This window comes from Barbatula barbatula (genome assembly GCF_947034865.1).
Source record: "Barbatula barbatula genome assembly, chromosome: 20".
Classification (NCBI taxonomy): Eukaryota; Metazoa; Chordata; class Actinopteri; order Cypriniformes; family Nemacheilidae; genus Barbatula; species Barbatula barbatula.
In genome coordinates, this window is record NC_136783.1 from 16,491,134 (window position 1) to 16,504,928 (window position 13,795).

Below are 13,795 nucleotides of genomic sequence, written 5' to 3' on the forward strand. Positions count from 1 at the left end.
AGTTTGATTGATATTAATTGGAATTCAAAATAAAAAAACATGATTTTTGAACATTTTGGAACCAAACTCTTCAAATATACATGGGCCGCTTATGACTGGTTTTGTAGTCCAGGGTCACAAATTGTAAGTGTGCACTTTATACCGCAGCGTATATTTGCTAGTGTGCAAGCAGTATTCCATTTTGAATACACCATAGTTTCCCTTTTTTACGCTATTAGTCAGTCAGCGGGCCTCTCGAAAGTACAAATATGAAACTTTTCAAAGTAACTGCAAGAATATGAACATGTCCTTGTACTATAGTTACAACCTGCCATTTTTTTTTTAATATAGTGGTCATCGAATGGACTTCAGCTAAGCCAACATTACTTTTAGATGCTTTATAAAGTGGTGTTTAATAACAAAGAGACCACCTTTATCTCAAACTCTTCCTCTGACTTTCCTCATGTTCTCTTATCGTTTCCCTTCATCTCCAACCAACAACATTCTTCTCTGGCTCTCTTTCTAAGTTCTTCTCTCTATCCATTGCCAAGAACAACCACTCCCCCTCTCATTATTTTTATATGTGGTACACATCTCATAGCTTTCCAGTCTGAAGTGAACTAACCTCTATACCTGTGCCCCTAATTCAGTCCTACACCTGCTCGGTGTAAAACACAACCATTTTTTCCTCTTTAACACCGTAGGGAATGCCACCCCTTATCTGACCTTCTAAAAAACTGCACCCGTTTTGCATCGAGAGATCAGAAAAACAGAAAAATCAATCCAATTCAAATAAAACCTATGAGAAATATCACCCAAAGAAGGATTAAGAATCCCAAAATTTCAAGTGTTGAATGATAGATGAAATGATACTCTCTGTGCGCGGCTGCACTGCTCTCGTTTTGTGAGGGGGTTGGGGAGGGAGGTGGGGGGTTGCATGCACTGCATGTTGCATGATGTTGGGGTGGGCAGGCGGTCGGGTGGGTGCAATCAATAAGGAGACTGCTGCATGTGCTTTTGCATGGCCATCGCTGGAACTGCGCCTTGAGCTCGTTGCCGTCTAAACCTCAGAGTAACAACGGACTGGCCGGAAATGCACACCTGCATATGTACACTACGCACACACCTGCTCACTTCTTCACACTAATGCCATGTGTGCTTGTGCATTCCAACGCTCATGAAGGTAGATTCAATGAATGAAAAACGGAACCTGAAAACAATACCAAACTGCTGTTTTTAGGTTGCTTTTCATTTATTGGTATGTACAAAAAAAGACCTCCAACAGGTAGGGGGAGCTCTATAGTCTTTCACACTATGGGAAATTTAGTATGTTTCCTCTGCCTTTGCCAGCTGACTTACGGTCAGCTTTTGCACATTATGAGTGCAGTTTTTACAATGGCCCCAAAAGGTATTTAGACCAAACTTCTGTATCGCATACAAAAATCAAACCATGTGCCAGGTAATATTATTTAACACTAAACCTTTTATAATAAATATATTCTAATCGCGCTTAATGAATTAAAAAGAATTTTTTTTATAGAAAATGTGTGTATGCTGTGCATATGTATATGTTTAGGTTATATATATATATATATATTTATTAATATATAAGTATAGAATAAAAAAATAAGTTTAATATGTATTTATACATAAATTTACATAATTACATATACATTTTTGTTATATCTGCATATATCTACATATAAAAATACACAGCAACCACGTTTTATATTTAATAAATATGTGTAATTTATTTATACTTCATATAACTATATTTAAATATAAGCTGATATATAATTATGTAAATATTAGTTATATATACATGTATTTATGTGCATTTATATCTACATATACACAGCGCACACGTTTTATATAAACACAAAGTGCACTTATGCTTGAAATATGTGCTTATGGTATATTTTGTCCAAATATATTTATACACATTCACACAGTAAATGTGTCTTTAAAGACAGTGAAATCAAACAGGACAAGTGTTAAATTATTATTGATTACTTTTTTTATTCGTTGCACTTGTAATTTTTAATCAAACAAATTAAGCTCCTCTCTCCTTCTCAACAACAACTCTTCACCACATGACGTAAGCAACAAAAAATAGGTCGGACTATACTGTCTGTCCAATGGCCAGGCATGGTAAGCCTTCGCCTCCAGGCCCAATTTTCAACAAACCAATCAAAAAGGGAAGCCCCGCCCCACATTTCTTTCTAATTTCAGAAGCCATTTAACTCTGATAAATGTAACGATACGGAAAAGAAGTCTATCGCAACTTATGTTTCATGGCGAATTTATCTGTCTAATACTTTTCTGGGTCTGCTGTATAAAACTGGTCTGTGTTCAGTTTTTAAAGATACTGTCTCTGTGTTATCTGTGAGGGCTGAATTTAAGCCCCTTCATTGATGTGTATACCTCAACTGTACATAAGTTTGGTTTGTACTGTATTTGTCCTATAAGATGTGTGAATGAGATCATTCACACATTATGAGGTCGTAGGTTGTCTCTCAGTCTATTGGTCAACCATCTGTCAGGGATGGTGGCTCTCACAGATGCCAGTGAGATACAGCCAGATTTGTGTGGTTGTATAAGTATCACTGAAAGTTTATCAAAGCCATGCCCTTTTTATAAATACATAATGCAAATTGAGATGAACCAAATTTTATTTGGATTAAACCATGCATAGTTTCAAAGCTTCAACCAGATGAGCTCCCCAAGCCTTTTATTAGCCCACCAAACATCTGATAGAAAGTTTAAATTATACAGCCCCGCCCTCATCCTCTCTGATTGGCTCTCTGCAGAGACTGCTGCGTATGGACCTACCTGTTGCTGATGACAACAGTGTACATTTTAACTCTACACTAATGGCCTTGATCCGCACAGCCCTGGACATCAAAATCGCCAAGGGTACAGGAAAAAACTTTCTTTCTTGCTTTATTTCTTGCTCTTTTCTTTCTCCCTTCCTCTCTCTTTTTCCCGCTTTCGTAATCATAATGCTTTAATGATGATATTGTATTTGTGTGTTTCTATGTATCGGTACATGGTGTCTGTGTGCATACATATTCGTGTGCACACTTTTAGGAGGCGCAGACAAACACCAGATGGACGCGGAGCTCCGTAAGGAAATGATGGCGATTTGGCCAAATCTTTCCCAGAAGAACCTGGATCTGCTGGTAACGCCACACAAGTGTAAGTTGCAGATGGTTTGTAGAAAAACAGCCAATCAAAAATCACCAATTCATCAGAGGAAAGCTTCCTTCAATCCACTCCGCTCAGCACCCTCTGATCAGGCAACACATTAAAAACTTTGAACTAAACCTCTTTTCGCTTTTCTTAACTTTCTTCTCAACCAGACAAACCAATTTGCCATTCTGTTTGTTAGATAATTTCAACCATGCTATCATTGACGATGTCAGCTTTATTTGTTAGAAACATTATCTCATTTTAAGACTCTTGACATCTTAAAATCCAAGACATGAACCTGGTCTTTGCTTCCAATGGCCGGCATGATGCAATATGTATGACTAATACGATCCCAAATGAGCAGTAAAGAGCAACAAAAGTAGACTATACAACCCATTAAATCATCCTCCTTTAGTTTGCTTTGGAGAATGAAGACACTTCTTCTCCACCTTACTAATTTATACAAGCTGACATATGCTCCCTACTTTCCTAGCTTCTTTTCTTCATCTTGCTTTCTCTTATCCACTGCCTCCCGTCCTGTTATCAGGGGGTGCCTCGCTATAGATGGATCCTCTATAGAAGTCTTTTCACTCCAGCCTGTGTAAAACACAAAGCTGGGCTTAGCCTCTAAACCACAGAGCACTTTTGAAAGAGAGTTTTACCAAAGTTTACCTAGAGTCACTACCTCATATCTGAGGGTGTTTAAGACGTTTACAGTACTTAATAATATGACATGGTTACTTAGTAGTGTATATATACATACATACTGTATATATAGTATGATATTTCTAGTGTTTTCCTTTAGCATGTTTTTATGCATTATTTTATGCATGTTTTAGACTTATACACTTATTCGGGGCCTAGTGGCATTTCATTATATGACAAAAAGAAGCGTGTTAGATGAACTGACTTGATTTTCAACTCAATGGCAGCTCCAAATTTTTCAAATTCTATGTTAGGTGTCTCATTCAAACTCTGGATGCCCCTGCTGAGTTTTGATGAAAAATTTGAGCTCCTTTTTTTCAACGTCATTTCAAATAACTTGGCTTTAAGTTGTAACGTCTGCGGATAGTGGAATGGCTCTTGAGTCCCGGTAGGAACTTGATACAGGCTAAAAATGTGTACCTTTAAAAGCCAAAAAGTGAGTTTAGTTGATGAGGATCTGACTGTGAAAAGACTATCAGCTCTGTGGCATTTTGTATTCGTCAGTGTACTTTGAACTTGGTCAAGTGTAAATTGTGTGTATATTTGAGTATAAACGTGAACACACTGGCCCCAAAATGTTTCTGATTACCTTAGTTTAAATCTATATTTTGAAAGAAACCACATTTTTAAATGCTTATTTATTTGATACAGTAATTACTTTTGGGGCCAATGTACGGTATATTTGTAATTCGTCCTGTTATTTGTTGTGTGCAGTCCAGTTTCTCAGACCTAGATTGAGACTAATTTTGGACCGAGAAGAACTTGAACTTGTTAATTCCTGTCCAGATCTCTTCTGAGGTCAAGACTGGGCTGAGTCTGGATCTGTGAGACTGGACCTTTTGTGTTTGTGGCATGCCTTGTCTCCAACTCCCATTCCCCTCTCGGCTCAGGGTCCCATTCCATCCCGGTCTAATTGTGCAGGTTAACTTTTTCATACTCTCAGCAGCAACAGACCTGACGGTGGGCAAGATCTACGCCGCCATGATGATTATGGAGTATTACCGGCAGAGCAAAGCCAAAAAGCTGCAGGTGCTTCGAGAGGAGCAGGTACCGCTTGAAACTAACAAATCTGCTTTGTCTGTTTTAAACCCATTTTTCTACCAACAAATAAAGCATGTTACCTGTTTAGTCAAGTTTGCATTTGGCTAGCTTCACTATAGCTTCACACGTGTGCATCCAGCTTTTGCTATTGAGTAATACAGTAGGCTGTGCATTTTAGTCAATCAGCACTAATATTTTAAGAAAATAACTAAATATATAACTGAATGTATTGCTTTTAACGACACAAAAAATAAAGGGCACAATCTATTAAGTCACATTTTTGTTTAAGTAAGAGCATGCTTCAAACAGACGCAGTGATTTTGCAGGATATATTCCATGTTAAGATACAACATGGCCTTTTTGTCAGTGTCATTCCTGCACCCTGCCCAGGAAATGATCCCATTCTTTACAGACACAGTGTGCATGGTTTATGCATACGACTAAATCTTCTGCCTGGTATCTTTGGTACCATTGGCATGAAAATGTAAACTAGGACTACTTTAAACTTTCCTATAAAGACCATGAACACTCCGGCTGTGTTAAGGAATGGACGAATGTATGTGTCTTGACCCAAATCCCAGTCTTTTCTACCTAACTGACATCTCTGCACCACCCTCTCAACATCAGCAGTGCTTATTTGGCTGTCTCACTTTCTATATCCATCCCTGACCTGTCTTGTCTGTATGCCTGTCTGTCTCTCAACTTGATGTCAACCTGTTTGCATTTATTAGTGTGTGTATTGTGTATTTCTGTGTCTTTGTCTGTCTGCAATTTTTCATGTTTGTTTTTGATTACATATTTAACAGTGGTGTGGAAAAATGAATCACTGATGCACTTTGATTCACAAAAATAAGATTTTAACTCTTTCCCCACCAGCATTATTTTAAAATAAAGATTTAAAATAACATTTTGATCGTTTTCACAAAACTTTGACGGCATGAATATGTGAAGAGTTCAGATGCAAAACCTTTTAAAAGCAACTCGGTCAAAAATTAGATGATGTTGAGTGAATGCCCTATACACATATTTACTATGTTACGTTATAAATAATTTAGCTTCAAATCCCGCTAAATACCACAATCTGCCTGGTCTGAAATATCTGGTATTGCTAAATGCAGGAGCCTGATCAAAAATGCTCACTTAAAGTCATCTGATGATTTGTGGGGTTTTTAACAAAATTATGTTTTTATAACGCAGATCTGATTCATAACAATGAATAAAGCATTGAACGAACTTGTTTTTGAATCTGTAGATGCTGTACTTTTTCAGAAGATGTGTGGAGATTATGTCTAAATTATGTATGGAAATAAAATCTCTTTGATGGCAAGGAAAGAGTTAAATAATAATTTTATTATTTAATAAAAAAAAAGTTATATTTCATACCACAGGGTCTGATAAAAGGTTGTTATACTCTTTTTGTGAAAAAGTACACTCATACAAAACCTACACATAGAATTTGGCAGCGAGTAAGGGAGCTCCCTTAGAATCAGTCTGGAATTGGATTGCGACTCCCTGAATCAAGATCAAATGAAATATTCCCACCACCGGTGTATGATACACCATATGCTTTTTCACTATGTGAAGTTTCCTACTCTCCTATCTTTCCCTATCCTGTTTTGTCTCATCTTACTCCATTCATTTATTGGTCAGGTTGATTTTTCAGTGTGACTAACATGGAATTTTCTCTCCTTATGTGTAGACATTTGTCAATATGTTCATTAATAGATGTTGAGGGGCTGTTGTTGGTGTAACCTTTGGGCTTTCACGGTCTCTGAGTATTGGATTTCCAGTGGTGTTGGGTTCTTGTTTTAGTAACACCCAGCCACTCGAGTCCACCAGAACCTCTAGTTCTTAACGTGAACATCAGATCTTCACTGTAGCATGCCCAAATTGTTACTACCACCCATATCTTCTGGTGGGTTGGATGGAAATGCCATGAGCCATCAGCACCTAGACAGCACAGACCCAACGGAAAAGTCAATTCTGGTTGGTGTCCTCCCCAGAGTTGGTACTCTGGGGGACCTCTGCTGTCTGGTACCCCACCACCTGTGTTATGCACGGTGGCTTGTGTGTGTTACCCCATATCCCATGAGTGTGTCTGATCCCAGCTGCAGGCCATGTTCGTATCTCACACAGAACCGAACGCCATTAATGTTTCAGCGCATGGAGCCGTCTCCAAGCCAGGAAGGGGGGCAGGGGTTGAACGGCCTCCCGGAGTTACCGCAGGAACCTGTCAACAGCCTGTGAGTATAACAGCAGAATTCATGAAGGTTTTCAAATGTGATCAGAATACTATCCAAATGAGTACAGAAATGGTAACATATTAAAAAACTTGCTCTTTTACGTTGTGTGCAGAAACTGCTGGTGTTTCTGTGCTTTTGTTCCTATTTTTCTGGACAAAAGTAATTCTGTATGTACAAAATTTTGTATTTTAAGTAAGAAAATTATGTCTCTATGCTTCAGACCTCCAGAGGGCGGAATGACTGAGAGCCAGTCATGGGTGACATCACGCGCCCAGGAAATGTTCCAGAAGTCTGTTCCGGAAAACTGGAACCCCGACGGACCGTATCCCGAAGATCACCACGACAGCCGCCACAATCCACAGGTAATACCTGAGTCTACTATGCAAGATCAGAAGCATTAGCAAAGCTCTGGTTCTACACTATGTCTTCCCCAAGGAGCCTTAGTTCTTTCTTAGTTCTGACTTTGACTTTTAGCAGGTATTGATACGCTTCCTCAGTACCCATCAAAACACCTGTGACTGTATCGGCAAAATCTGTTTCTTCTCTCAGCATCTGGTTTTCCAAGAACTGCGTGCTTCAGCCGATCACTGTCTTCCTACACATCACCCCTTTTTGCAGCGTTCGAACACCCCTCTCATTCATAACATCACATTTTCTACCTCTACTGTCTCTCTCAGTCTGTATTTCTTCTCTTTTCTCTTATGAATTGATTCCTTGAAATTCACTCCCCGTTCATCATTAATGAATGACTGCAGAGGTGTTTCACTGCTTGCCTGCTTTCTCACTGTCTGCTGGATCGTACCAAACGCCCTCCAGACTCTCATCTCTCCTTCAGTCTAACTGTTCTCTGTAGCTAAACAGTCATCCGACCCTGATGTTTCACTGCACTGGTCACTCATCAGAAGCATCTTGTAGTAACATGAAGTATAGAGGAGGCTGGATAAACGGCTTTAGGTTTATTGAGCATGTTAACAAGTCATTACACCAGTGGAGGACAATCAGAACTACCAAAATTGTGCATCGAGTCTCAGATGAACCTACACTCAAAAAGGTGCTTCAAAAGGTTCTTCGATGACATTGAAGAACCTTTAACATCTGAAGAACCTTTCTGTTTCAGGTTCTTCAGATTATAAAAAAGTAAGGAAGGGATGATTCTTTAAAGAACCTTTGACTGAATGATTCTTTGTGGAACCGAAAATGGTTCTTCTATGGCATCACTGTGAATTTTGTAATTTGTAAGTGTGTACACAAAAAAATTATAATTTGTTTTAAATAACAAATCTAAATCTATGCACAGTTCCAAAACCCAACAATTTGTCAGAATTTGCTGAAGTTGCACGTCATTATGAATATATGTGATCCTGCCTCTGAAAACCCAGCTAAATTTTTAATTTGCAAGATATGCTTGATACAGTATACTGTGAGCCCTTTTGTGAGACTAGTGTGCACTTATTGTTAATTTGACAAATCAGACACGTTGGCTCGAATTGTTCAAGAGATCTGTGTGTAATACATTGTCCTCTATTGGTTTAAACTCTCATTGGTCCATTATCAAACCAGATAGAGCTGTTGGCCGGTAAAGCAGGCATCCGCCTGGCCCACATGCTGTTGCTCTGTTTTGCAGACGGTAGAAATGAGAGAGATTGGGCCTGTTGGGGACAATTACTCGGACACTGAGCCCTATCACCCAATGGAAGGGCATGGCCGGACCATCTCCATGCCACGCCTCTCAGCAGACAACCAAGTGAGCACCATCATCCTTCCATCAAACCCTCCACCCACCCATTTTGTTCTTCCACGTTTTATCTGTTATCATGCCTTACCCAACATATTTTCAGTTATCCAGCTGACAGCCTTTGACTGCTTCGGTTTGAGGAGCCAAACTGCAGTTTGCTGTGCTGTCATGCTAACATATAAATGCTAGCATGGATTTTTCAAGAGTCAAAGGGCACATTGATAAGTGGCTCACACCTGGATGATCACTTACCTGCATGGCTGTGTGGGAGAGAGAGAGAGAGAGAGAGAGAGAGAGAGAGAGAGAGTCCCGCATCATTATACTCGCCTTGGTGTTTCTGGAGTGTGATAACTAACGCGACTAGACTTATTAAATACAACATTAGGGTACACACATATACAGCCGTGGAAAAAAGAGACCACTCCAAAATGATTTTCAGTTTTTCTGAATGTACTATTGTAAATTGATCATTTTTGGTTAATTCTGTTAACTAGTGACAATTCTTTCCAATTCCATATGAAAATTATTTTTAATGAATTTATTTGCATTTATTTGAAATAAAATAACAAATATTATGCTGTTTGCAGATCTTGAATACTGCAAAGAACACAACACTAATGTTTGTACATGTATTTTAGGATCAGTTCAAAAATGAATACATGATGAAATAATTTATTCACAACTTTAATGCATCTTTGCATTTTCTCATTCTTTCACGTTGCTGATTGATACTGTCTTCATTTGTTCTGTGACTGTATATTTGATAGCAGGCTCTGAGTCTGATTATGAATTCACCATTTGACGTAAATCATACGAAATCAATGATTATTCGAAAAAGCTAAAATGAAGCCCCGCCCCTAAACCTGACTGTTACTGACACAAAAGCAGAGAGTATAAATTAAATCGTATACGAATGAGCCACAACAAATAAGCCAGTAATCAAGTAATGATTGATCATTTCCCTGTCGTCAAAGACATAAATGCTCCATTAAGTTCTTTTTGAATGTATTTTATAAAAATAATACAAAATGTTCTTTCCTGTAGCTCAGTGGTAAGAGCATTGCGTTAACAACGCAAGGTTGTGGGTTCGACCCCAGGGATTGCAGATACCTATGTATAAATGTATAGGATAATGCAATGTAAGTCGGTTTGGATACAAGCGTCTGCCAAATGCGTAAATGTAAAATGCCATGATAGGTCATATTTCCGTAATTTTACTCTGGATAAATGGATTAAGGTTATTTAACACTCTTTCGAGATAAAATAGCTTTCATTAAAATGCATTTATCAGCCACAAAAGAAAATGTTACGTTATTGCCTTGAGATTTATCCAAACTGAACCTTGTAAACGCTGCCACAAATCAATCTCTGAATGCAGTACCACACTCAACAAACATACACAACCATAAAACTCCAACACATGACACACAACCAGCATCAACACTCAAGACACGGATGCATTTCTAAAGGCAGTGCGCTTCAACGCATACAAACGTTTTCATATACACACACACCATGTCTCACCCTGACATAAACCTCATGATCTCTTGGTTGAGTACCTGTTGGAGATGTGTCTGGTTTGAACATTTTGTGTGACTAAGGTGGATTTTAAATACTATGAAGAAGCAGAAGTGTGTCTGTGCGCGCACGCGTGTGTGTGGTCAGGTACACAACTGAAGTATTATCTCACCGGTTGGATGTGTTTGTGTCGTGCTGTGTACAAACCAGGTCGTGTGAGGGTCGGTACCACAATGGACAGTTTGTTTTAGCGTTGTGTAAATGTGTACTGTAGATCTGCTTGTTGTTTTTGTGACTCACTCTTGTTTAACACTGCTCTGCCCCACAGAGTTTGCGTTCTGCTGCGGTAAGTGTGTTAGTGTGCTTCCTATCTTCCTCTACACCCGCTCAATTTTCCTCTTTTTTTCTCTTTTTCCTCACCCCAACCCCCTCCTGTCAATGCCTGCGTGTTTCTATGCTGTCTCTTAATTCAAATGGGGATCACAATCTCTCTCTTGCAATCTCTCCCTATCTCCCAACTTTTTGACTTTGATTGAATTTCTCTTTTTGTTTCGGTCTCTTCCCAATCCCTTTGTTTCTCGATATGCACTTCCCGTAACCCTGTCTTTTTGTCGAACACCTATCCTTAACATTCGATCACTTCCTGTGTTTCCATTTGTGTTTTGACAATTACTCTTAAATGTAATCTGATTATGTTGATCTGTCATCTTGCATACATTATTGTTGTAATTTTATTTAAATTATTGTTTATGACAATTGTGCCTCATGGCTTGCTCTCACCTTCCTTCCATTTTCATCATTCCTGTTTTTTAATCTCGCATATATCCTCTTCTGTCTCTTTCTTTTTTAATCTCTCTCCTTATAACTTTCTGTTATCTTTGTTTCACACTCATCTTTGTATTCTATACCAACTCAATCCCTTTCTGTTTTTTACATCTTTGACACTTTTCTTTGCATTTGTCTCGGTTGTCTTTGTTTTTACTCCAAACTCTTACGTTGGCCTCTTTCCATTTTACCCTCTTGCTTCCTCTTCACTTTTCGTTCCTTTCTTCTCTTTCTTCACACACATTTTCTCTGCTGTGCTCTGTGTGTCGTCTCTGTGATCTCATGCGTGTGTCCTGTTCTGCGCACCGTCTGTCTGCTGTTCAACAGCGGCGGAGACACAGGCCGCGAGGAAGTAACCTCAGTGTATGTACCGTCTCTGGCTTTCCTGCCTCTCCTCCTCTCTCTTTCTCTCTCTCTCTCTCTCTCTCTCTCTCTCTCTCTCTCTCTCTCTCTCTCTCTTTCTCTCTCTCTCTCTCTCTCTCTCTCTCCCCTTCTTTCTCTCATGCTCTCCCCTGTTTTTTTTCTTTTCATTTTGTCTGTTTCAGCAATCCATGTCTTTCTATAAGTCTCGATGTCTCATTGAGCTCTTCATTTCAGATCATCTTTCTGTATTCTTTCCCTGTATTCCTCCATTTGTATGTTCTGGTCTTCTCTATTGTATCTCTCTCTCTCTCTCTCTCTCTCTCTCTCTCTCAAGATTTATTGCTGTCCACTTATGCAGCCCAGTATCCATGTTTATGTGTGTGGTCATTTGCCTGTATCTTGTCTCGGTGTTGGTCATGTGGACAGCTTTTTGCTGTCTCGTTGCTCTTGTTGCAAACTGAAAAACCTGCGGCTAGTATCGCTCATGTTGTTGGCATGTTCCAATAAAGCGCATGGCATCAACCGGTGGTGTGCGAGTGTGACTATCCTTATATCTGAGGAGCAAGTGAGGGTTATTTCAATGTTCAGATCATGCTTCCCAAGTGATTCCAAAGTACATGACTGTCTCAGGGTATGTGCATGGACTCATGGTTGGATTTGGTTCTGTGTGCTCAGCTTTGGCAGAGAAGGCAAATGAACAAAGAGTACGGTTCTGCTTGTATTAGAAAATGCTGCAGTGCATGCAAGGCATGCTCTATCTATCGCTCTATCCGTCTGTCTCTCCATCTGTCTGTCTTTCTGTCAGTCATGTATCTGTCTGTCTCTCTTTACGTTTTTGCTTTTTATCTTTGTGTGCCTTTCTGTCAATCTATCTGACTGTCTTTCATGTGTTGGATGTGTCTGTCAGTCATGTGTCTGTCTGTCTGTCTTTGATGTGTTTAATATATCTGTCAGTCATGTCTGTGTCTGTCTTTCCATCTGTCTATCTATATTTATGTCTGTCCTTCTGCCTGTCTGTCTTTCAATCCGTCTGTCTGTCTACACTCTCAAAAAGGATGTGCTAATTATTAACAAATTGTTTGTGCTATGCTATTTACAACATCATGTGCCATTTTGGCACATTTATCACATCCATTTTTAGAGTCTGCATGTCTGTCCGTCCAGCTTTCCATCTATCTATATCACCAAATATCCATCTCTCTGTGTATTACTCTTTGGAGCTTTGTTGCTTTTCCTGTCGATCTATATTTCTGTCCTTGATGAGCATGACAGATATGACTTTGTTTTTGCTGTGCGTGTGGAATGGATTGAGTCTTAAGCTGATGATGCCTAAATCTTACCAGTCAGACACATGCAATCTCAACGCTTCATATGATAAAGCCGTTCTATAAGGAAGCACGTCAATGTAACCCTCTGTCTTTCCCCATTCTTTCTTCTGTTCCTCCCGCTATCTTTTCTTTTCTTGTAGACCATCACTGATACAAGTCCAATGCACCGTTCCACATCCTCACTGGTCCACGGGCGTTCAGGTCGAGGCGTAAGATTGGACGATTACTCTTTGGAGAGAGTGGTGTCAGAGGAGGGCCATCGGCACGGTCCAAGAAGAAGAGATCGCGATCGAGACCGGGACAGAGATCGCAGTCATCGCACTTCGGAGAGATCCCTCGCTCGCTATACAGATGCAGATACAGGTCACACAACAAACACAGAGAGACCAAACACTTACAAACCCGTCTCATAGCATCTTATCTCATGCTTCTATGTTTGTGATTGTCAGGTCTGGGCACGGACCTCAGCACCACTACGCAATCAGGTGACCTTCCACCTAAAGAAAGAGAACGAGAGCGGGGGCGAGCAAAAGACCGCCGCCACCACCACCATCATCATCACCACCACCACAGCTCAATGGATAAAGACCGTTACGGTCCCGATCGCGACTACCATCGTCATGCTCACGACAGATCTGATCGCCACTGGTCTCGCTCTCCGAGTGAGGGGAGAGGGCACAGACAGGTGGGGCACACAGACATACACTGAAGCGACAGGTTCATTTTTTTTATACAAACTGAATCTCATAAAATGTAGACATTTTACTTTTTGATTTAAAAGGAATGAAAAATAACCCAGATTTTTATTTTCCTATTTTTGTCACATTCATGAGGACATTAAACATACTCTTGTGCAGTCTTTATTT

General features: G+C 39.7%; 1 protein-coding gene across 1 annotated transcript in view; it reads left to right on the plus strand.

Moving 5' to 3' along the window:
• Positions 1 to 13,795, plus strand: part of cacna1ab (calcium channel, voltage-dependent, P/Q type, alpha 1A subunit, b) — a gene marked incomplete at both ends in the record, with an annotated part of 76,482 nt that overhangs the window by 61,539 nt on the left and 1,148 nt on the right. The window contains 9 exons of the mRNA XM_079482750.1: positions 2,790 to 2,895; positions 3,070 to 3,177; positions 4,820 to 4,923; positions 7,054 to 7,160; positions 7,381 to 7,522; positions 8,785 to 8,904; positions 11,566 to 11,601; positions 13,070 to 13,292; positions 13,379 to 13,614. Of these exons, the coding sequence (XP_079338876.1) occupies positions 2,790 to 2,895; positions 3,070 to 3,177; positions 4,820 to 4,923; positions 7,054 to 7,160; positions 7,381 to 7,522; positions 8,785 to 8,904; positions 11,566 to 11,601; positions 13,070 to 13,292; positions 13,379 to 13,614 (1,182 nt within the window). The remainder of the gene's footprint in view (positions 1 to 2,789; positions 2,896 to 3,069; positions 3,178 to 4,819; positions 4,924 to 7,053; positions 7,161 to 7,380; positions 7,523 to 8,784; positions 8,905 to 11,565; positions 11,602 to 13,069; positions 13,293 to 13,378; positions 13,615 to 13,795) is intronic.